Source organism: Rhinoderma darwinii, chromosome 1 (assembly GCF_050947455.1).
Source record: "Rhinoderma darwinii isolate aRhiDar2 chromosome 1, aRhiDar2.hap1, whole genome shotgun sequence".
NCBI classification, from domain to species: Eukaryota; Metazoa; Chordata; class Amphibia; order Anura; family Rhinodermatidae; genus Rhinoderma; species Rhinoderma darwinii.
The window spans coordinates 639,509,489-639,532,200 of NC_134687.1; the positions used below are offsets into that span (position 1 = coordinate 639,509,489).

Here is a 22,712-nt window from a genome sequence, read left to right on the forward strand (position 1 = left end):
CATCCGCTGCACTTGATCGGACAATTGAGAGAGATTGGTGGTAAGAGATTGTATCTCTGATTTGTATGTCGTCTCCAGAAGGTGCACATAACGCTCCATGTCCTGTTTAGTGGGCAATGCTGATAACTGTTGTCTCAGGCCCTGCAAGTCATCCGCTAGGACAGCAGAACCCCCTATATGAGAAGAGGGACGAGCAGCCAAATCCCTGGGAGAGTTAGAAGGCATCAATGCTGGCCCCAGCACAGGAAGGGAGGAAGAAGGGGGGATCCGGCCGCCATGACAGGCACCACGTGGCGAGCAGTCACGAGCATGCAGCGCCATGACATCCCCAGAAGAGCTCGGCTCTACCCCAGCCAGCAGGGAGGGAAACAGCCCCGAGGAAACAGAGACCGAGGAGAGGGTACAGTCGGTACCTGAAGCAGCAGTGCCGGCCGCAGATGACAGCCCCTCTGGAATTGAAGTCCCGGCACCATCTCGTCTCCCCTCCAGCGGCGCCATCTTAGAAGCAGCATTAAACAAAGTAGTAAGGATGCACTCCAAATCGTTGGTGCTATTGAGGTTCGGGTTGTACCCCACTTATAGAGATATAGAAAAACCTGTAAGCACTCTAAAAAGACAAATGATTTTATCGATTCCAAGAAAAGATAATTTATTTTTCATTCAATCCACATGGTTCAATATATGTACAGAACAGAAAAGATTTCAATGCAAGCAATAAGTATTAAATTTGACGTTTCGGCCCAACCAAGGCCTTTCTCACATTCGCTGCATATAGTCCAGGTGTGGGAACATGTAATAATCTATCGCCCCTGTAGGTAAGTATCTGCATATAGTCTTGGAGAGGTATAATGTAGTACTGGCGTCTACAGCACAGCCCATCTTAAACATCACCTTAAAAAGCCAGGACCACATCAAAGTATTTTGTGCATCATTAGTCATCAATGGTTTTCCCCTGGCTTGTTGTGGATTAGCCTTTGCCCAATCTAAAATTGTAATAGCCCTTGTTATGTTCCATGCCCCGATTCTTCCCTTTGTAAACCCCAACTGCGAAGAATGAATTAAGTCTGGTATTATTTTTTTACCATTCTATCGGTTAATATTTTTGATAAATATTTTGCATCCTGATTCATCGGAGATATTGGCGATTTGAATCCAGTCTCATTAGGTCTTTCCATTTTTTTTGGGATTTATTTAAGGCCTAGTGCACACTTCAGTCTTTTTCTTCAGGGTGCTAGCCGTTTTTCTGACGGCTAGCACCCTGACCCATTCATTTCAGTGGGGCCATACACACTTCAGTTTTCTTTACGGTCCCGTTGCTCCGTTCCGACAAAAGTAGAGCATGTCCTACTTTGGTCCGAAATTCCGTGGCCGTGAGGCCCATGCAAGTCAATGGGGCCGTCAAAAAAACTGAAGGCACACGGAAGGCATCCGTGTGCCATGGAGCCGTTGCCTAGCAGTAGAAGAAGTGCCCATCAAGCCAATCCAACTTGTGGGAGGGGCTTCTGGAAGCATGGGGTGAAATTTCTCCCGATTACCTCAGCAAATTAATAGCTAGAATGCCAAAGGTCTGCAATGCTGTAATTGCTGCAAATGGAGAATTCTTTGACGAAAGCAAAGTTTGAAGGAGAAAATTATTATTTAAAATAAAAATCATTATTTCTAACCTTGTCAATGTCTTGACTATATTTTCTAGTCATTTTGCGACTCATTTGATAACTATACAAGTTTGATTTTTCATAGAAAACACAAAATTTTCTGGGTGACCCCAAACTTTTGAACGGTAGTGTATATCCTCCTTTTCTATAGCAACCTTTGATTTTTAACAGCCTTATCCATGTTACTAATCTAATAGCCTTTAAACAGATACCCTATGAAGGATTGAGTGGGTCGGTTTATAGGCAACTATTCACATTATAGATGTGGATGAGGTGCTTTTTTCACGCCCGTGCATTTTTTTACTTTTCCCCTCTTAATTGAGGGGTAAGTCTATGATGCACTCCTGTGGGTGTCTCTCTCTCTATATATGTTTATCTGGTTGCCTGTACATTGGTCTATGGATTGAGGTGCCTTGCTACATAATATAGTTACATTTATATGGGGTAAAATATGGGTTAAAAGGTGCGTAGTCTGGTCCTATTTTTTTTGGCCTTTTCCAGATTGTAATCTGGTCCCTGTACTGTATATCTCATGATTGGAGTTTGCACCAAATCTTCCCTGCGTTTTCCTTGCACACTTTTGTGGAAATCGCCTTGAAGCGATACTGATAGACGATGTCAGTTTGCCCTTATATAATATGGCGTTCTCGGCACAGTATCTACGTTGGCGCATGCGCGGACAGGCACAGTTGAACAATTCACCTCTGACATATTTGGTCTCCTGGGTATGCGCAATAGCGCACAGGGGACGACGTGAGTAGCGCGGTTATTTTGAACTTTAGCAGCCGATATCCTCATGGTGAGTGTCTCCATTTGTTCTCTTAATGTATTCACAGGTGCTAGCAATACGTAATTGTGCACAATCATGGTTATGCACTGACTGTCAGTACATTTTATGGATTGTCATTTATGGAGCTATATACATTATGACATAACAAAGTGCTATAGAAAAAAACATGTCAACACTATGTTTTAACTATATGCCATATTCACTGCGTATGGTTGATTATTTTCTGATGCAAACCCCTCCCTCTTGATTGAGGCTTTCCAATATATGCACTGTTGTAACATGTGTTCACTAGCTTGAGAAAGGCTCTATGGTAGAGCTGAAACGTTGCCGTTTTGACTGATGGAATAAAGCACATTTTTCTATTTTTGCTACATCTCTGGAGTGCTGCCTGATTCTTGGAATATACATTCCACAGCAGACCGGCACCACATCCATTAAAGAAAGGAGAGGACAAAATCAGGGTCAGGCCGGTCAATCCCGCTAAAGTTTACCACACACTCCAGGGGTCACCCCAGGATCTTCAGCGGTAGCCTCTGGAGGCTAGGAGTGTACGGCCTTGGCGGCATTCAGAATAGAGAGAGGAGCGCAGGGAGAGCACAGGCTCGCAAGCGTGTGGACGTTCTTACGTCATTACACCACCGTCCTTAATGGGCAGAAGGGACATGTTAAAAACCATCCCCCTTTTAAAGCAACCAGTCTGCTCTTAAAATGCAATCAGCATGACAGAGTGATATCATCTGCCTTGTCCTCGATAACACTTTCTCCTGAGCTAACAAGAATATCACGGAAATTATGTTAGCAGGTAATTTTATGGCAAGGCTGAAATGCAGTGGAAATAGGGTTTTTTGTGATTAAGTTAATTTTCATAGCAAGAAATGACTTTGCAATTAATTGCAATTTATCTGATCAGTCTTCATAACAATCTAGAGTTAATGCAAATTGCCACTATAAAAACTGGAGCAGCAAATCTTATGAAGACCAAAATTTGTGTCATTCTCAAAACATTTGGCCAGAACTGTACAGCTGACACCCACTGGTGATGGTGCAGACTCCCCGTCATACATATGCAGTCTGTGGAAATGCTTTTACAACAGTGCTGTATCTACACAGTAGATTTTGGGAAAGGTTAAAGAACATTTAAACTAATCTCACAAAGGAACACATTACATTTAAGAAAAATGGGACTGTTCCCAAGGCTATAATTGGCTGCATCGCCAAAGTGTTATGGTCTGTGAATAACCTTTATGAGTTAAAAATTCTTTTTCCACATTCCAAACAAGAATACTTTTTTTCTGCAAATTCCGATGAGTTTTATAATTTTATTTCCATGTAAAACATTTTCCATATATAGAACCTTAAAATTACTTCTTCCCTCTGTGAGTTTTCTCATGTCTAACAAGATTTGTTTTTCGTGAAAAGCATTTCCTACATTCTGAACATGAATATGGCTTTTCTCCTGTGTGACTTCTCTCATGTAGAACAAGACTTGATTTATCTGTAAAACATTTCCCACATTCTGAACATGAATACGGCTTGTCTCCTGTATGAATTCTCTCATGCCTAACAAGATGTGATTTATCTGTAAAACATTTCCCACATTCTGAACATGAATATGGCTTCTCCCCTGTGTGAATTCTCTCATGTGTAACAAGATGTGATTTTTCTGTAAAACATTTCCCACATTCTGTACATGAATATGGCTTCTCCCCTGTATGAATTCTCTCATGTGAAGTAAGACCGGTTTTATCTCTGAAGCACTTTCCACATTCTGAACATGAATATGACTTCACCCCTGCGTGACTTCTCCCATGTTTAACAAGACTTGATTTATGTGTAAAACATTTCCCACATTCTGAACATGAATATGGCTTCTCCCCTGTGTGAATTCTTCCGTTCTTAAAAACACCTGAGATTTTTGTGAACTGTCTACAACATTGAAACCTTTTACCCACTTTCTGAGCTGTACTTGTGGTAACAATCTGGGATTGGTCAGGAAAAGGTTCGTCATGATAAGGGGAATTATATGATATATCTGTACTGTGAAGTCCTGGATGTACATTTAGGGTGATGGAGTTTTCTACTGAAGACTGCTGCATGATATCTTCATCTTCTACTTCATAATTTATCGAAAACATAAGGTTTCTCTCAGAGTTCTTACTGACATCGTCTGTTAGGATTAAAAATTAAAAATGAATTTTTTTTATTTACATATTTTCCAAACCACAAAGTAGACAAATATATGAACTATTAAGCTGCATGCAGTTTTTTTTTTTTATAGCCAATCAAAAGTGGATCCAGCAGGAAGGAAGGGTTTGAGCCATTCCCTTCAAAACCACCACTGGCTTTGGCTCAATAAACTGCACCAAATACTGCCACAAAAACTGAATACGTGATTTCAGCCTTATAAATCTTTGAAAAACACTTTCAATTAAAAGTAACTTTTCATTAAAAAATTCTGTTAATCTAAGAGTATACCGGATATCAAGCAAATTTGCTATTTGATTTCTTCAAAGAATTTCTGTTTTAACTTTGCAAAGTCTGTATGAAGTTACTGCCACCAGTTGACTCCTTTTCTACAATTTGCTGTCCACCCTCGGTTGTCCTGCAAATTCCGTCTCTAGTTACAGAGAAAAGTAGACAGACTGCAGAAATGGGGGTGCCTCTGCTAAAGCTCCCTGTACTCATAGCCTGACTGACTCTCTCATGTAATCCTTGCATTAGCTGCTTTCATCTCGGTTTGCTTTATTATGGAGATTATCTCCGAAGTCCCGGCATTTCTCTGACTCCCATGTGCACTTTGCCCTAGACGTCTGTTTACTGCAAGTGTTTGTCAATAATAACTAAAAAAGCTGCATTTACAGGGTTCTCACGTCATGCAAAAAATGTGTCTTTTATAGAGAAACGCAGGAAATTGTGGCATTTTGAAGTGACTTGTACGTTTTTCTTTCATTTTAAGGAATTTTCAAAGATCTAAAATGCGGGTACGACGTCATAACATCGTTGGGGACTGAGGAGCATGACTATTTTGAATTTGATAAAAATATAGGTGTGCTTTAAAATCTATCAATGATAAAGTCCAGAATTCTGGCCTACACTCAGTCACCACTTTTATTACATAAACCTTAACTTGATAAAACAAACATATTTAAAAAACCATAACCTTGTATGACAATCCCACCTGTCTTCTGCCAACACATTTGACCCTTTAATATCAATTGGGAATCACTTCATTACAAGAACCTAATTTTGACAAAAGAACACATCTCCGGCTGAATTCACGGACATGACAATGAGGTCTGTATATCCTAATGGCTGAACAATCATCAGATCTCAATTTTACAGAACACCTTTAGGATGTAGTGGAATATACAGAGTGAAATAATCAATCAGAATCTGTAATAAAAGGTTTCCAGTATCTTGTTATATCATTCCACAAAGAAGGCTGTTCTAAGAAGAAAGAGGGTCCTATCAAGTACTAATAAGGTGGACCTAGTGAAGTGGCCTCTGAGTGTGGGTGATCATCACCGAAACATCTTTGTATATACAATAATTACATGTGAAATACGAGCTTCCTAATATGCATGGATCTGGAAGATTGGATTACCATGAAACAGAAAGAAAAAAAATCCCCCTGTGACTTGTGTGCAGAGTTGTCATGGGGATCTTGTATGTATTCTAATATTTCCTCAATTCTTGTCCCCAGCCGCATATTAAATATAGAACTATATTTTTTTTTCTCAGCTGTTGTCATTATTAGGGGATTTGTAATGGTTGAACCAAATAATTAAAAAGTAAGTTTTTTGTTGTGGACTATAAAAAAAAATATGTTTAACCTCTTCCCGCAAAATGTAAGCGATTGGCAATATGTAGTTCCTCCACAACATATTGACATTTATAGTAAATTCAGATGCTGCAGATTTGTTACAGAAACTTCTGCAGATGAGACTCATGTGAATAGAATAGTTTCCGTACATGAATTTCTGCGGGCCTCATACAGACAAATGGAAAAAGTTGCAGAAATTTCTGCAACAAATTTGCTGCGTGTCAATTTTTGAGTTGTAAAAAACGCCATGAATTTCATACGTGTTTTACAAGTGTTTCATCTGGAGTTTTGTTTTTTTCAAGCATTTGTAAAAAAAAAATCTGCCGTTTTTCAGGTTCTCTAGAGAAGCATGCTGCGTTTTAAAAAAATAAATAGAAAATGCCACAGAAGCAAAACACTTACCAAATGGGCAGAAAAAGACCCCACAAATAAAAAAAAAAACAACATTGTGTGTAGTGCATTTTATATTTTACTATAAACTGTCATGTAACATTTGCCTGCAGGGTTCTTAAGTTACTTTTTTTTTTTTTAAAGGGCAGGAAAAACACCACAAAAAATAACGACAATGTGAGGGTGGTTTCATACACAGTGCAAGGCTGGAAATGTCAATGAGAGCCGCCTATCAGCATTGATCTCGCTGCTTCAGTGGTAAAACTGAGTTTTCTCAGATCGTGGCTGTTAATGCAGCTGGTGCCCCGCAAAATCTAATGCTAGGCCTAGTGCATGACCGGATTCATAGAACACCATATATAAATAGAACTTCTATGTACAATCACAGCTCCCTCAGGTCCTGCACTGTGTATAACACATTGTCTGAAGTGTTACTGTAATGTAGAACTACGGAGGAACCTCACCTTAACAAACCTCCCAATTCACTATTACTTACCTGTGGTAACACCTCCTGGAATTTCCTCCTCCACTTCACTCTTACATGGTTGATCGCCCCTCGCCTGCTCTTCTTCTTCATCCTCCGCTTTAATAATAGTCAGATCTTCCCACTGATTTCACATATGTAACAATTCAGTACCACACAGAGGAGAAGAATCTAATACAGCAACATAAGAAACCACATCTATGACTGCAGGACCAAAAAGCTCCACACTCCCCTTTATAGATCTGGTGTAGGGCTCAGCTTCATCTACCTGTTGATTCTCTGGGATATTGTGATTTTCCTCTGGACAGTCCTGGAAATACAGGGGACTGGGACATCTCTCTGGTGGATTTCTCCTACTGGATCCATCTGTAGGAAACACACAGTGACTGAATACATGACTATTGTATATCTGGCAATATATCAGACACTTCTCTCTACACCTGCAATTCTATCTTTATTAATCAGAGCCGAAATTATAATGTTGTGCTTCTCACCACCTGCACCGCGGACCCAGTGCTTTGTAAGCCGCAGGCCTATTGTGGCCTACCAGAGTGAATGGCAGGGAACCAACGGCTTTCTGCTCCGTCATAGTTTTCAATTTAATTTGCCTCCTAAGGATGTGAAATTGGTAGGACGCAGGGGTCCTATTATAAGAGCCCCGTGCCAACCAAAAGAGTACCAGGTCAATGCCCTGGAACTATACCACCCCTGCTTATAAAGTAATTCAAAATTTCACCAGATGGAACCCACGGTCAGACAAAGTACCTGTAGTAAGAAAAACAACTACTCCAAGTTTCCTCTCTACAAGGGATGGGAAACCACTGAGGTTTTGGAGGAAGATCTACAGTTATATACCCCTGTGTTTCCTTTCCCTGGTGCGGTTATGGCGAATGGGGAAGAAAATAATATGTCCTCCTCCATATACAGTATACACCGATCAGCCATAACATTAAAACCACTGACAGATGAAGTGAAGAACATTGGTAATCTCGTGACATTGACGCCTGATAAGGGGGAGGATATAAGACAGCAAGTGAATAGTCAGTCAGTTCTTTAAGTTAATGTGTTTGAAACATGGAGAAGTGTAAAATGACAAGAGCCAAATTGGTCAGGGTACCCCCAAAACCGCCAGGTTTTGTGGGGTGTTTCTGGTATGTAAAGATTTTAACCTACCAGAAGTGCTCCAAGGAAGGACAACCAGTGTACCGGCAACAGGGTGATTGGCGGTCAAGACTCACTAATGTGCGTGGGAGCTCATCTGGTCCAAACCCACAGAAGAGTTACTGTATGACAAATTACTAAAGAAGTCACTGCTAGCTATAATAGAACGGTGTCAGAACACGCATAGCATCGCAGCTTACTGCGTATTGAGTTGTGTAGCCACAAACCCGTCAGACCCATACAGACCCCTGTCCACCACCAAAAGCACCTACAAAAGCAGTATCAGAACTGGGCAATGGAAATAGGCGGCATGGTGCGAAAAAAATCCAGTTTTATTTTACATCATGTGGAGGGCTGGGTGCGTCGCTTTCCTGGGAAAGAGATGGCAGCAGGATGTATTATGGGAAGAAGACAAGTCGGCGAAGGCAGTGTGATGATCTGGGCAACGTTCTATTGGTCCTGGCATTCATGTAAAAGTGATATGTACCACCTACCTAAACATTGCTGCAGACAAGTACCCCCTTACGGCGTTATTCCGAATGGCAGTGCCCTCTTCCAGCAGGATAATGCCCCCGCCCAACTGAAAAATATTGATCAGAAATGGTTCAAGGAGTTGACTTGGCTCCAAATACCCCAGATCTCAATTCGATCGATTATCTGTAGGATGTGCTGAAACAACAAGTCCGATCTGTGAAGGCCGAACCTCACAACTTACAGGACTTGAAGGATCTACTAACATCTTGTTCCAGATACCATGGAGATGCCACGTCTCCATTGGTCAGAGCTATTATGGCAGCACGGGGGGAACCTACATTATATTAGGGAGGCTGTGGTGTTATAGGTAATATCATCAAAAGTAGGTTATTAAGAGGTCAGTTCATAACTCCTTCTGACACAGAAGATACATCTGATTTACCCAAGAAATGTAGATCTTTGGCCATCAAAGGATGTCCACTGTCTGACAAATGTTTAATTGGCCCTTTCCTCACCAAGGATGCGAGATGTGTTGATTAAGAATTTGACACCAGGGCCTGTATCTAGCCTTAGATAGCATTCTCACCCAGGGTTAGAAGTAATTGCCCACACATCCTGACCAAACATCTAAAGCTATGCAAATGGATGCCTGTGGTGTGTCTGCCATGTGGACAAGGTAAGCATAGGCCATTGTCACATGTTTCAAAGAAAATATGATACATCAAGGCAAACCCCATCATAATTGATATTTGTAGTGAGCCACATAGCTAGTCATGATCAGGGGAAATAGCCCTCATATATATGTCAAATTCACATCCCTACACCCAGAGGAACTACCTGGAATTGTCTGTTGGCTAAAAACATGAGCCTATTACAGTGGTGTTTGATATGCCCAAGTTGGTAAATGTCTGCACAGGTGAATGCAGGTAATATTATATGTCTAGGGAATTCCTGCAAGAACACATGACCACTTATGTCGCTCTATAGAAATACAACTGTGTAATGGGAGGAGTATGCTTCATTATCATATGAATAGCCTCCGCTCAGTGACATCACCACCTAGGGGACTGGAGGGAAAAAACGGTCTAAAATTCTAGGAGAAGTGAGGGTCGGTGTCAGTCGTTGAGGATCCATATCTCGGTTGGAGTGACTGCCCATATTTTCAGCTGTCCCCACAGCCAGGATATCACTGCTGTACATCAGTCAGGTTTTGTTCTGTTTCTTTTATCCCTTTTATTTTCATAAACTGTTTGAATGCATTGTAACTGTATGTATATTTTTCATCTTTTAATCTGACAACTATTTTTTTGTATTGCTCTGCACTATTGTGTATTAAATTTGAAATATTTATAAAGTCTCTTCCTTGTAGTCTTACAGAACTTAATCTTCCAAAAGTGAGGAACGTTACCTGTATTTTATGTTCCATTTAGATAATCTGTTATTGTAACTGGTGTTAAGGGAATATAGAGACGTAGGCTCCTATTGCCTAGATAAGTATAGGTGGAGGTAGCATACTGTGGTATAAATTATTGTGGTGTTGGAAACCTATGTGAGTAATTTAGCATAATCCTGTCATCTAGAGTAGGTGGGCGTGGATTTATGTGGTAAATTAATAAGATCATTAGTGTAGTTCACCCCTGTGAAGTGACCTGAGATCGGTGATCGTCACAGAGGTGGTTTTAATGTTAGAGCTGATCTGGAGACAGAGAGAGACATTTTACATAGTTAGTGGGTTAAACAAGGTCTAAGTCCATCAAGTTTAAACGTTTTAGATTAATAAACCCCAGTTCATCCAGAAGAAGTAAAAAAAACACTCTTTATGGAGGACTTGTCGGCTCTCCTCACACGTCTGTTTTAGTTCATACATGTATTCCCCATGAATCAACAATTCTGGAGCATCTTTTCTCAGAACTCGGCGTTATGCCGTTTCTCTTTTATTCCTACTGGAAATGTTAAATTAAACTGAGAAAAGGGTGTTTCCATTCCCCTTGTGAAAGAGTCGTGTCCTTACATCTTTGGATATTGTCAGCACTGAATGGACCCAACCCCGGCTGGTAACACCTAGAGGTAAAATCATTCATAAATTTCCAGGAGGAATAACAGAGGAACAGCACAATGCAGAGTCCTAACAAAAGTTGATGTAGAATTGTTAAATTATGGAGAATGCAAGTTTTTAATAAACATAACAAAACCCAGTAGATCCAGAGGAAGGCAAAAACCAATCTTTAAAACGGCAGTGACCCAATTCTACATAAACTGGAAATTACCTCCCTGCCCCCGGCTGACAATCGGACAGATCCCAGGATCCACATTCTACATTACTACCAGTGACCCTGTAAATGGTGTCTTACAAGGAAGATATTTAACCTTTTGTTATATCTCCTAATGATTGTCAAGTCCGCTGTTCCCACTCCTCATGTTGTAGAGATTATAAGAGCAGCACAGATTAGTCACTGGTTATATAAGACTATGTTCACAAATGGAGAAATGGTGGCAGAAGTTTCTGTAATTGTCCAACTCATCTGAATGTAGTTCATGCACCTGCTGCAGAAAGAACATTCAGATGTATGGAAACTTCTACACAAATCTGTGAACATTCCCCAGTGAAGCACTGCAGCAAAGCAAGGAATGTGTGATCGGAGATCAGGAATCACATGTCGACAGCACATGACGAAATGAACACTTCAAGAAAAAGTGTAAGAAAAAGTAACAATAATATATAACTGATATATCAATATCTCACCTTGTGATGTGCGCGGCCGGTAGTTCTCCATCATGAGATCCGCGTAGAGATCCTTGTGTCCTTCTAGATACTCCCACTCCTCCATTGAGAAATAGACAGTGACATCCTGACACCTTAGAGGAACCTGACACACACAATGATACAGTCATCACCTAGACACCTCCAGTGTTGTTACTGTATAATTTCCCAGCAGTGTCACCTCTCCAGTCAGCAGCTCCGTCATCTTGTAGATCAGTTCTAAGATCTTCTTCTCATGTATCCGGGAGTGAAGGGGAGGCTCTGTGATGGGGCTCAGACTACTGCTCCATCCTCCTGACTCATGGATGATGGGAGTCGTACAGTCACCCGATGTCTTCTTCACTATTGTGTACTCCTGTGTATGGAGAGAGACACTTAGAGAACTGAACACAGTTTTCCCTCCTCAGTAGAAAGAGGGCGATTGTGACCCCGCTGTATAGAGCTCTAGTGACCCCACATCTGTAATACTGGAGACCTCACCTACAAAAACACATTGAGAAAATGGAACGAGGCCAAAACTAAAAATAAAATAATATTTGGGCGACTAAATCGACCATGTGCTCTTCTCCTGCCTTCATCGTCTATGTTTCTTCCTGCCCAATTATGTACAGTTACGTAATGGAAACTGGTGTCTTAACGTATTTCCACTTTACTGTACGTGAAGGAGATGGAGCTAGCTCAGGAGCTGAGCCCGCAACATCACCGCCGGGTGACCGCTGTATGTTACAGCTGGCACCCTGAGGTATCGGCCAGGACCGGAGCTAGCTTCCGATCCAGCCGGTTAACCCCTCAGATGCTGCGTTCAATAGAGATCGCAGCAGGTGAGGAGTTTTTAGCCACCGGCACCCCAGCAACGTGATCGCTGGGTTGCCGGTGGCTGCAAAGGCGATCGGAGGCCCAATACTTACCTCCTGGTCTGTCAGCAACGGAAGCCTCCTATGCCCCGCTCGGCGGCGGGGCCTAAAATGCTTCCAGTACCATCTGAAAGATGGCGCCGGCAAGCAATCTGGACCCACATTAGGCATGAATAGATGCCTCTTAGACATTGCACGCTCTAACTATTAAACAGTTTAAATCTGCAGGCCCCTGATGAATTACGGCAGAAACTACCTTTAGTAAGGAAACGCGTAGGGCTTTTGTAATGATGGGGATAGGGAAACAGACAAGTGAGCCCTAATCTACCCGCCACTCAGTCCCTGCCTACTTGCAACGACCCGCCCTAGGCGACGGGGTACAACTCGGCGACAGTCCCTACACTCAATAGGTGCACGACAGACAAACAGACAAGGGTACCAAGAAGCAAGGGAAATGGGGAAGTTGCCCACGGAACACCGTGAGCAACAAGCGAGGTGAGCGAGCCGAGTCAAACCAGGAGATGAGCGAGGTACAAATACGCAGAGCAGAAGAGTGGTCAGAAAAGCCAAGGTCAATCACAAGCAGAGGATAAGTAGTTCTAGAAGCCGCAAAGGGCCAGGAAACCAACAGAGAAGAATTACAAGCAAGGAGGAACAGGAAAGGCAGGTATAAATAGACAGAGGGCGGGAGCTAGCTCCGTCTGGCCAGGCTGTGATAGGCTCTCCCACTCCTAAGCCTGCCATCTTGAGTGGTGGAAGATGGAGTCAATCTCACAGACATAGAAGCAGGTGCAGACTGATTACCTATGGGCGTTGACACAGAAGCTGTGCCTGGCAGATCCTTTACAGCTTTAGAATTGGTAACTGGGCTTTACACTTGGTAATTGGAACGAGATAATAGCCCTTATAAGGGGTCCAATGGTAGCTGCACTATCAAGTGTACTTTAGGAAACAACTATCAGGCAGAGATCATTTCAGCACAACAACCTGGGAACTGCACCATCGTTTATGCTATATAGAAAACACTAATCAGCCTGCAACATACGTAGCACAGCTATTTAGGATTATTGAACAAACACAATTGCTCAGCTTTCAGGTTTAAATGACAGTACACATGGTATAATACCTGGTGTATAGACAAATCAAGGGTAGGAGCAGCACTGTGATTCCTTGCCTGTTAAGGCTGGTGCTCAGCTTTCAAACAGGGAGTGACCTCTCCCTGCACAAACGTGTATCCAAAAAAGAGAGATAGAAGCAGCACTCAAAAAAACTCTGGTTTATTCATCCAGCATCCACTGCAACGTTTCACCTTCTCTATGAAGGCTTTTTCAAGTCAGGTGTGTTAAAGAATACACGTGTATATATAGGGGGCAAAGCCCAGACAATCAGTGTTACAAATCAGTACATAATTAATAAAAAATATAAAAATACATAAATATAAAGTGACAAGTGAAACAAAATTCAGATAGTGAACATGAGTTATGACAAGATGCAATAATACAAACAAATGATGCAACATGGCTAACATATAAAAATTGATCTTTATGATTGATTAAACCAACACAGTGTAATTGATTAAAAATTAGATCAGCTGGCACTCACCGATCTATGAAAGGAAAAAAGGTAATCATGAGACTCATATGTAACGCACGTAATCGTCCATAGTCATCCAAACCGGCGTTAAACACACCATACTGCGCATGCCCACAGGGAGCGCATAGATTGGATAAACTGAACGTCAAATCAAATAACGTCAGGGCAACATGGAGCAGCAGAACCTCAAGTATGTCTCGCGAGATTCAACTATAGAGACGTCATCCCTTGTTTGGTATTCAAAACCGCCATCTTTAAAGAGGGAATATCGCAATCCCAGCCAGGTAAATCCATAGTTTAACCATAACCTATTTTTGTTACATAAAAGAGGATAGTTATCTCAAAAGGGGAATTTATAAGATCCAACATGTCATTCCAACAAGAGGGAAAACGGTCCGTTCGCATTTACGCAAACAACGTCATTTAGGCAATTTTCGTTCAGGCACTTACAAGGTATTCAACATCCCGGTACAGATTACATCTCTCATTATCCATAAGAGAGTAACCTGTCTCCAGTCACCACATAGACCTCCAGTGGATATATCATCCCAAAGAGGTTTTATAGTGGTTACTAGCCAAGAGGCGAATAAGCCTAATTGACTATCAGAGCGAGTCATATTCTAATGACGATTATTATTAAAAGTTTATTGGTGCCATCACTGCTGCCAATCGAGACGCCACCGACCTCATAGTGGATACACATACAGGATCAGAATTAGTCAGATTTAAAATATAGAAAAAATGGACAGATTAATCCAAGGATATTATTCATACTCATGCGGTACCGCTGCACCATATGACCAATAGAAAATTCAAAAAAATTACATTCATTATATAATTTTATCAACATAAATGCAGTCTAGAAGAACAACAGTCACATATGAGTCCAACGATTCCTTCTTCCGTTCGTGTGATTCCAATAACAATTATTAGTAGTCCTTAAAAAAGAAGAAAAAAAAAAGAAAAAATGTAGAAGTGAATATGTAATATACATACTACAGTGCCCGTGTGATTTAATCTATGTGGGCGAGACTACGACAGAATGTCGTTTGAGATTGAACAATCATAAATCTAGTATAAGGACCAAAAAGGTGGAATTGCCCGTAGCGCGACATTTTGCTGAAACTGGACACACAGTACAGCAACTTAAATCTACCATCATTGATGGGGTTTCCCCATTAAAACGGGGAGGTAACAGGTGATTTTAAAACAACGTGAAATACAGTTGATTACAAAACTTAATTCCTTACATCCTTATGGTCTGAATGTGGATTATCCGCTCAATGTATATAGATAAGGTTAATGCTAGGCTCACTTAAAGAGGCTCTGTCACCAGATTTTGCAACCCCTATCTGCTATTGCAGCAGATAGGCGCTGCAATGTAGATTACAGTAACGTTTTTATTTTTAAAAAATGAGCATTTTTGGCCAAGTTATGACCATTTTTGTAGTTATGCAAATGAGGCTTGCAAAAGTCCAAGTGGGTGTGTTTAAAAGTAAAAGTCCAAGTGGGCGTGTATTATGTGCGTACATCGGGGCGTTTTTAATACTTTTACTAGCTGGGCGTTCTGATGAGAAGTATCATCCACTTCTCTTCAGAACGCCCAGCTTCTGCCAGATCACGCTGTGACGTCACTCACAGGTCCTGCATCGTGTCAGACGAGCGAGGACACATCGGCACCAGAGGCTTCAGTTGATTCTGCAGCAGCATCGGCGTTAGCAGGTAAGTCGATGTAGCTACTTACCTGCAAACGCTGATGCTGCTGCAGAATCAACTGTAGCCTCTGGTGCCGATGTGTCCTCGTTCGTCTGACACGATGCAGGACCTGTGAGTGACGTCACAGCGTGATCTGGCAGAAGCTGGGCGTTCTGAAGAGAAGTGGATGATACTTCTCATCAGAACGCCCAGCTAGTAAAAGTATTAAAAACACCCCGATGTACGCACATAATACACGCCCACTTGGACTTTTACTTTTAAACACACCCACTTGGACTTTTGCAAGCCTCATTTGCATAACTACAAAAATGGTCATAACTTGGCCAAAAATGCTCGTTTTTTTTAAATAAAAACGTTACTGTAATCTACATTGCAGCGCCTATCTGTTGCAATAGCAGATAGGGGCTGCAAAATCTGGTGACAGAGCCTCTTTAATAACATACCTCCGTTGTCCAAATGAATTTTTTGTATACATTAATACATCTGGATTTGCTCTTTTGGCCTGTATTTCTTCCAATAAATCCTGTTGACACATAGATGGTTGGTATTTGGAATATAATATGTGTGTTAATATCTTGATTATATATGCCAAGGTGACTGTATAGTGACATTCTCCTTTTTTCTTCTTTTTTAAGGACTACTTCATAATTGTTATTGGAATCACACGATCGGAAGAAGGAATCGTTGGACTCATATGTGACTGTTGTTCTTCTAGACTGCATTTATGTTGATAAAATTATATAATGAATGTAATTTTTTTGAATTTTCTATTGGTCATATGGTGCAGCGGTACCGCATGAGTATGAATAATATCCTTGGATTAATCTGTCCATTTTTTCTATATTTTAAATCTGACTAATTCTGATCCTGTATGTGTATCCACTATGAGGTCGGTGGCGTCTCGATTGGCAGCAGTGATGGCACTAATAAACTTTTAATAATAATAGTCATTAGAATATGACTCGCTCTGATAGAGTCAATTAGGCTTATTCGCCTCTTGGCTAGTACCCACTATAAAACCTCTTTGGGATGATATATCCGCTGGAGGTCTATGTGGTGACTGGAGACAGGTTACTCTCTTATGGATAATGAGAGATGTAATCTGTACCGGGATGTTGAATACCTTGTAAGTGCCTGAACGAAAATTGCCTAAATGACGTTGTTCGCGTAAATGCGAACGGACCGTTCTCCCTCTTGTTGGAATGACATGTTGGATCTTATAAATTCCCCTTTTGAGATAACTATCTTCTTTTATGTAACAAAAATAGGTTATGGTTAAACTATGGATTTACCTGGCTGGGATTGCGATATTCCCTCTTTAAAGATGGCGGTTTTGAATACCAAACAAGGGATGACGTCTCTATAGTTGAATCTCGCGAGACATACTTGAGGTTCTGCTGCTCCATGTTGCCCTGACGTTATTTGATTTGACGTTCAGTTTATCCAATCTATGCGCTCCCTGTGGGCATGCGCAGTATGGTGTGTTTAACGCCGGTTTGGATGACTATGGACGATTACGTGCGTTACATATGAGTCTCATGATTACCGCTTTTCCTTTCATAGATCGGTGAGTGCCAGCTGATCTAATTTTTAATCAATTACACTGTGTTGGTTTAATCAATCATAAAGATCAATTTTTATATGTTAGCCATGTTGCATCATTTGTTTGTATTATTGCATCTTGTCATAACTCATGTTCACTATCTGAATTTTGTTTCACTTGTCACTTTATATTTATAATATTTATGTATTTTTATATTTTTTATTAATTATGTACTGATTTGTAACTGATTGTCTGGGCTTTGCCCCCTATATATACACACGTGTATGCTTTAACCCCTTAAGGACGCAGCCTAGTTTGGGCCTTAAGGCTCAGAGCCCATTTTTCAAATCTGACATATTTCACTTTATGTGGTAATAACGTCGGAATGCTTAAACCTATCCAAGCGATTCTGAGATTGTTTTCTCGTGACACTTTGGGCTTCATGTTCGTGGTAAAATTTGGTCGATATATTCAGTCTTTATTTGTGAAAAATTGCAAAATTTAGAGAAAATTTACAAAAAATAGCATTTTTCAGAATTTAAATGCATCTGCTTGAAAAACAGACGGTTATACCACCCAAAATAGTTACTAGTTCACATTTCCCATATGTCTACTTTAGATTGGCATCGTTTTTTGAACATTCTTTTATTTTTCTTGGACGTTGCAAGGCTTAGAACATAAACAGCAATTTCTCATATTCTTAAGAAAATTTCAAAAGCCTTTTTTTGAAGGTGCCAGTTCAGTTCTGAAGTGGATTTGAGGGGCCTATGTATTAGAAACCCCCATAAAACACCCCATTTTAAAAACTAGACCCCTCAAAGTATTCAAAACAGCATATAGAAAGTTTTTTAACCCTTCAGGCATTTCACAGGAATTAAAGCAAAGTGGAAATTAAATTTGCAAATTTCATTTTTTCTGCTGAATTTCAATTTTATTCAATTTTTTTTTAGTAACAGAGAAGGTTTTACCAGAGAAACACTACTAAATATGTATTGTCCAGATTCTGCAGTTTTTAGAAATGTCCCACATGTGGCCCTACTGCGCTCGTGGACTAAAACACAAGCCCTAGAAGCAAAGAAGCACCTAGTGCATTTTGAGGCCTCTTTTTTATTAGAATATATTTTAGGCAGCATGCCAGGTTTGAAGAGGCGTTGAGGTATCAAAACAATGGAAACCCACCAGAAGTGACCCCATTTTGGAAACTACACCCCTCAAGGAATTCATTTATGGTTTTTGTTATCATTTTGACCGCACAGGTTTTTCACAGCACCTATTTGAATTGGGCTGTGAAATGAAAAAAATTATATTTTTTCCAATAAGATGTCATTTTTGATCAAAATTTCTTATTTTCACAGGGAACAACATACCCCATTTTGTTGCCCAATTTGTCCTTAGTGCGGCAATACCCCATTTGTGGTGATAAACTGCCGTTTGGGCCCATGGGAGGGCTCAGACGGAAAGGAGCGCTATGTGTTTGTTGGAGTCCAGATTTTGCTGGATTGGTTTTCGGGTGCCATGTTGCATTTGCAGAGCCCCAGAGGTATCAAAGCAATGGAAACCCACCAGAAGTGACCCCATTTTGGAAACTACACCCCTCAAGGAATTCATTTATGGTTTTTGTTATCATTTTGACCGCACAGTTTTTTCACAGCACCTATTTGAATTGGGCTGTGAAATGAAAAAAATTATATTTTTTCCAATAAGATGTCATTTTTGATCAAAATTTCTTATTTTCACAGGGAACAACATACCCCATTTTGTTGCCCAATTTGTCCTTAGTGCGGCAATACCCCATTTGTGGTGATAAACTGCCGTTTGGGCCCATGGGAGGGCTCAGACGGAAAGGAGCGCTATGTGTTTGTTGGAGTCCAGATTTTGCTGGATTGGTTTTCGGGTGCCATGTTGCATTTGCAGAGCCCCAGAGGTATCAAAGCAATGGAAACCCACCAGAAGTGACCCCATTTTGGAAACTACACCCCTCAAGGAATTCATTTATGGTTTTTGTTATCATTTTGACCGCACAGTTTTTTCACAGCACCTATTTGAATTGGGCTGTGAAATGAAAAAAATGATATTTTTTCCAATAAGATGTCATTTTTGATCAAAATTTCTTATTTTCACAAGGAACAACATACCCCATTTTGTTGCCCAATTTGTCCTTAGTGCGGCAATACCCCATTTGTGGTGATAAACTGCCCTTTGGGCCCATGGGAGGGCTCAGAAGGAAAGGACCACCATTTGGCCTACTGGAGCTTTTCTGGTGCTAAGTCATGTGTGCAGAAGCCCCTGAGGTACCAGTACAGTTGAAACCCCCGAGAAGTGACCCCATTTTAAAAACTACACCCCTTAAGACATTCATCTAGAGGTGTAGTGAGCATTTTGACCCCACAGGTACTGTGTAAAAGATAATGCGCAGCAGATGGTGCAGTGTGAGATTTGCAATTTTATATATGTATATGCCATTTCAGTGTCCAATATAGTGTGCCCAGCATGCGCCACCGGAGATATACACCCCTTAAATTGTAATGTGGGTTCTCCTGGGTACGACAATACCCTACATGTGGCTGTTATCAGCTGCCTGGGCATACGGCAGGGCTCAGAAGGGAAAGATGAGGGGGGTAAGCTGTGCGGAGTGCATCAGGGTAAATTGAAAATCAAGGGATGTATGATACATTTTAAAACAATCTTTTATACAGAGCCCTGGTTTTTCGGGACACGTGTCACATTGGTATATTGTGTTCTTCCTTATCCCCCTCTTATAGCAGACTCTGCACCTCTTTTGACTCTTTCCCTTTCCACCGGTTTGGGGACCTTCTCCTGGAAAGTGTTGCCCTGGTACGATGCGCCCCCCCTTCCTGGTCCCTAAAGATTAGATCTTGAAATTCCAGGAAAGTTCCCCTCTGGCCTGCACATCGACGTAGCACATACGCATTGTACAAAGCCTTCTGTATGATGTGCCCGGCCAGCTTCTTATACTACACCGCATGGCGCTGTAGGGCTTCAGGACTTGATTTGACAAGTTCATCCCTCCCATGTACCTATTGTAGTCCAGGATGCAGTCTGGTTTGGGGGTGGCCTTTCCTTCATATATCCTAAATCTGTAGGTATACCCTGATGCACTCTCGCACAGCTTATACATCTTCACGCCATACCTTGCCCTCTTACCTGGCAGGTACTGGCGGAATTGAACCCTCCCTTTAAAATGTACCAGGGACTCATCAATAGAAAAACACTTCTCGGGGGTGTATGCTTGGGAAAACCGGGCACTGGAACGGTCTAATAGGGGTCTCCGTTTATACAAACGGTCAAAACTGGGGTCATCTCGGAGTGGGCACGGCTCATTATCAGTATAATGTAAGAAGCGAAGTATTGCCTCATTTATTTATTTTTTTAGGTTCCAGTTCATTTCTGAAGTTGCTTTGAGGGGCCCATATATTAGAAACCCCTATCAAACACCCCATTTTAGAAACTAGACCCCTCAAAGTATTCACAACAGCATTTAGAAAGTTTATGAACCCTTTAGGTGTTTCACAGAAATTTAGAGCAAAGTAGAGGTGAAATTTACTCTTTTTATACCATTTTTTTTATAACACAAAAGGATTTATCAGAGAAACGCAACTCAATACTTATTGCCAAGATTCTGCAGTTTAGAGAAATATCCCACATGTTGCCCTCGGGCGGTAATGGACTGAAGCACCGGCCTCCAAAGCAAAGGAGCACCTAGCGGATTTTGAGCCCTCTTTTTTATTAGGCACCATGTCCGGTTTGAAGAGGTCTTGTGGTGCCAAAACATTGGAAACCCCCCAAAAGTGACCCCAATTTGGAAACTAGACCCCTTGAGGAATCCATTGTAGTTTTCTTGGGGTGCATGCGGCTTTTTGATCAGTTTTTATTCCATTTTTAGGTGGCATGGTGACTAAAAAACAGCAATTCTACTATTGTTTTTGTATACTTTTTTTTTTACAGCGTTCACCGTGCGCTATAAATGACATATTCACTTTATTCTGCGGGGCGATACGATCACGGCGATACCAGATGTTTATAGTTTTTTTTTATGTCTTATGGCGTTTGCACAATAAAATACGTTTTGTAAACAATCATTCACTTTTTGTGTTACCTTATTCTAAGAGCCATAATGTTTTTATTTTTCAATCAATAAAGCCGTGCGAGGACTTATTTTTTGCGTAACGAACTGTATTTTCCATCAGTACCATTTTTAGGTACATGCGACTTTTTGATCTCTTTTTATTCCATTTTTTGGGAGGTGAAGTGACCAAACAATTGTGATTGTGGTACGGTTTATTAATATTTTTTTTTACGGCGTTCACCGTGCGGGATAAATAACAAAATAATTTTGTAGTTCAGGCCGTTACGGACGCGGCGATACCAATTATGTATAGTTTATTTGTTTGTTTATATATTTTTATTAATAATAAAGGACTGATAAGGGAAAAAGTGGGACTTTTACTTTTATTACTTTTAAAACTTTTATTTTCTTATTTTTACACATCTTTTTTTAACTTTTTTTTTACTTTATTACTTTGTCCCACTAGGGGACATGAGGGCAGGAGGCCCTGATCGCTATTCTAATACACTGCACTACATGCGTAGTGCAGTGTATTAGAACTGTCAGCTACTCACTGACAGCAAGCATAGTGGGTCCTGACGTTGTCAGGACCCACTAGGCTTCCGTCTATGGCATAGCCGGACGCCATTGTTTGGTGTCCGGTTGCCATAGTCCCCATCGCCGGCCGCTATCGTGTAGCAGGCCGGCGATGGCAGCTTAACCCCTAAAAAGCCGCGATCTCCATAGAACGCGGCTTTTAAGGGGTTAATCAGCGGGGACACAGCGATCGGTCCCCGCTGTAGGAGCTGTGACAGCTGCTGAACAAGACAGCAGCGTCACAGCTCCTGTATGTGTCGGGAGGACGGCCGAAACGGCCGTTACTCCCGAGACGTACTATTACGGCATGGAGCGCGAACGATACAGCTGCCATGACGTAATAGTACGTCAAGGAGCGGGAAGGGGTTAACACACCTGACTTGAAAAAGCCTTCATAGAGAAGGTGAAACGTTGCAGTGGATGCTGGATGAATAAACCAGAGTTTTTTTGAGTGCTGCTTCTATCTCTCTTTTTTGGTAGAATACCTGTGTACACTGTGAACCTGAAAACGAACACACAAACAGGGTGATGATCCTTGTAAACAGAAGTGCCTAAATAAATCTGATATGGATAATAAAATAATAATAAAACATTATATATAAAAAACATTTAAAAATATAAATACAAATAAATAAAAATAACAAAAACAATATAAAATAATACCATATCAGGATATAAAAACTATATAGAGATTAAATAAATAATAGGCAGACTCTATATATATATATCTTGTTTATTAACCATATTTCTGAGTTGATAGTATTTACTACTAGTGCACTGTGCACTTACATTGACACTATCATAT

The 22,712-nt window shown here is 40.9% G+C and overlaps 1 protein-coding gene across 1 annotated transcript in view; it reads right to left on the reverse strand.

Annotated features, from left to right (window-relative positions):
• Positions 1–672: 672 nt before the first annotated feature.
• LOC142667230 (uncharacterized) overlaps positions 673–22,712 on the reverse strand; it is a 34,406-nt gene continuing 12,366 nt past the window's right edge. Inside the window, exons 3-7 of the mRNA XM_075847074.1 lie at positions 11,720–11,893; positions 11,521–11,644; positions 7,411–7,508; positions 7,155–7,266; positions 673–4,612 (exon numbers count right to left, since the gene is read on the reverse strand). Coding sequence (XP_075703189.1) covers positions 3,807–4,612; positions 7,155–7,266; positions 7,411–7,508; positions 11,521–11,644; positions 11,720–11,893 — 1,314 coding nt within the window. The 3' untranslated portion in view covers positions 673–3,806. The remainder of the gene's footprint in view (positions 4,613–7,154; positions 7,267–7,410; positions 7,509–11,520; positions 11,645–11,719; positions 11,894–22,712) is intronic.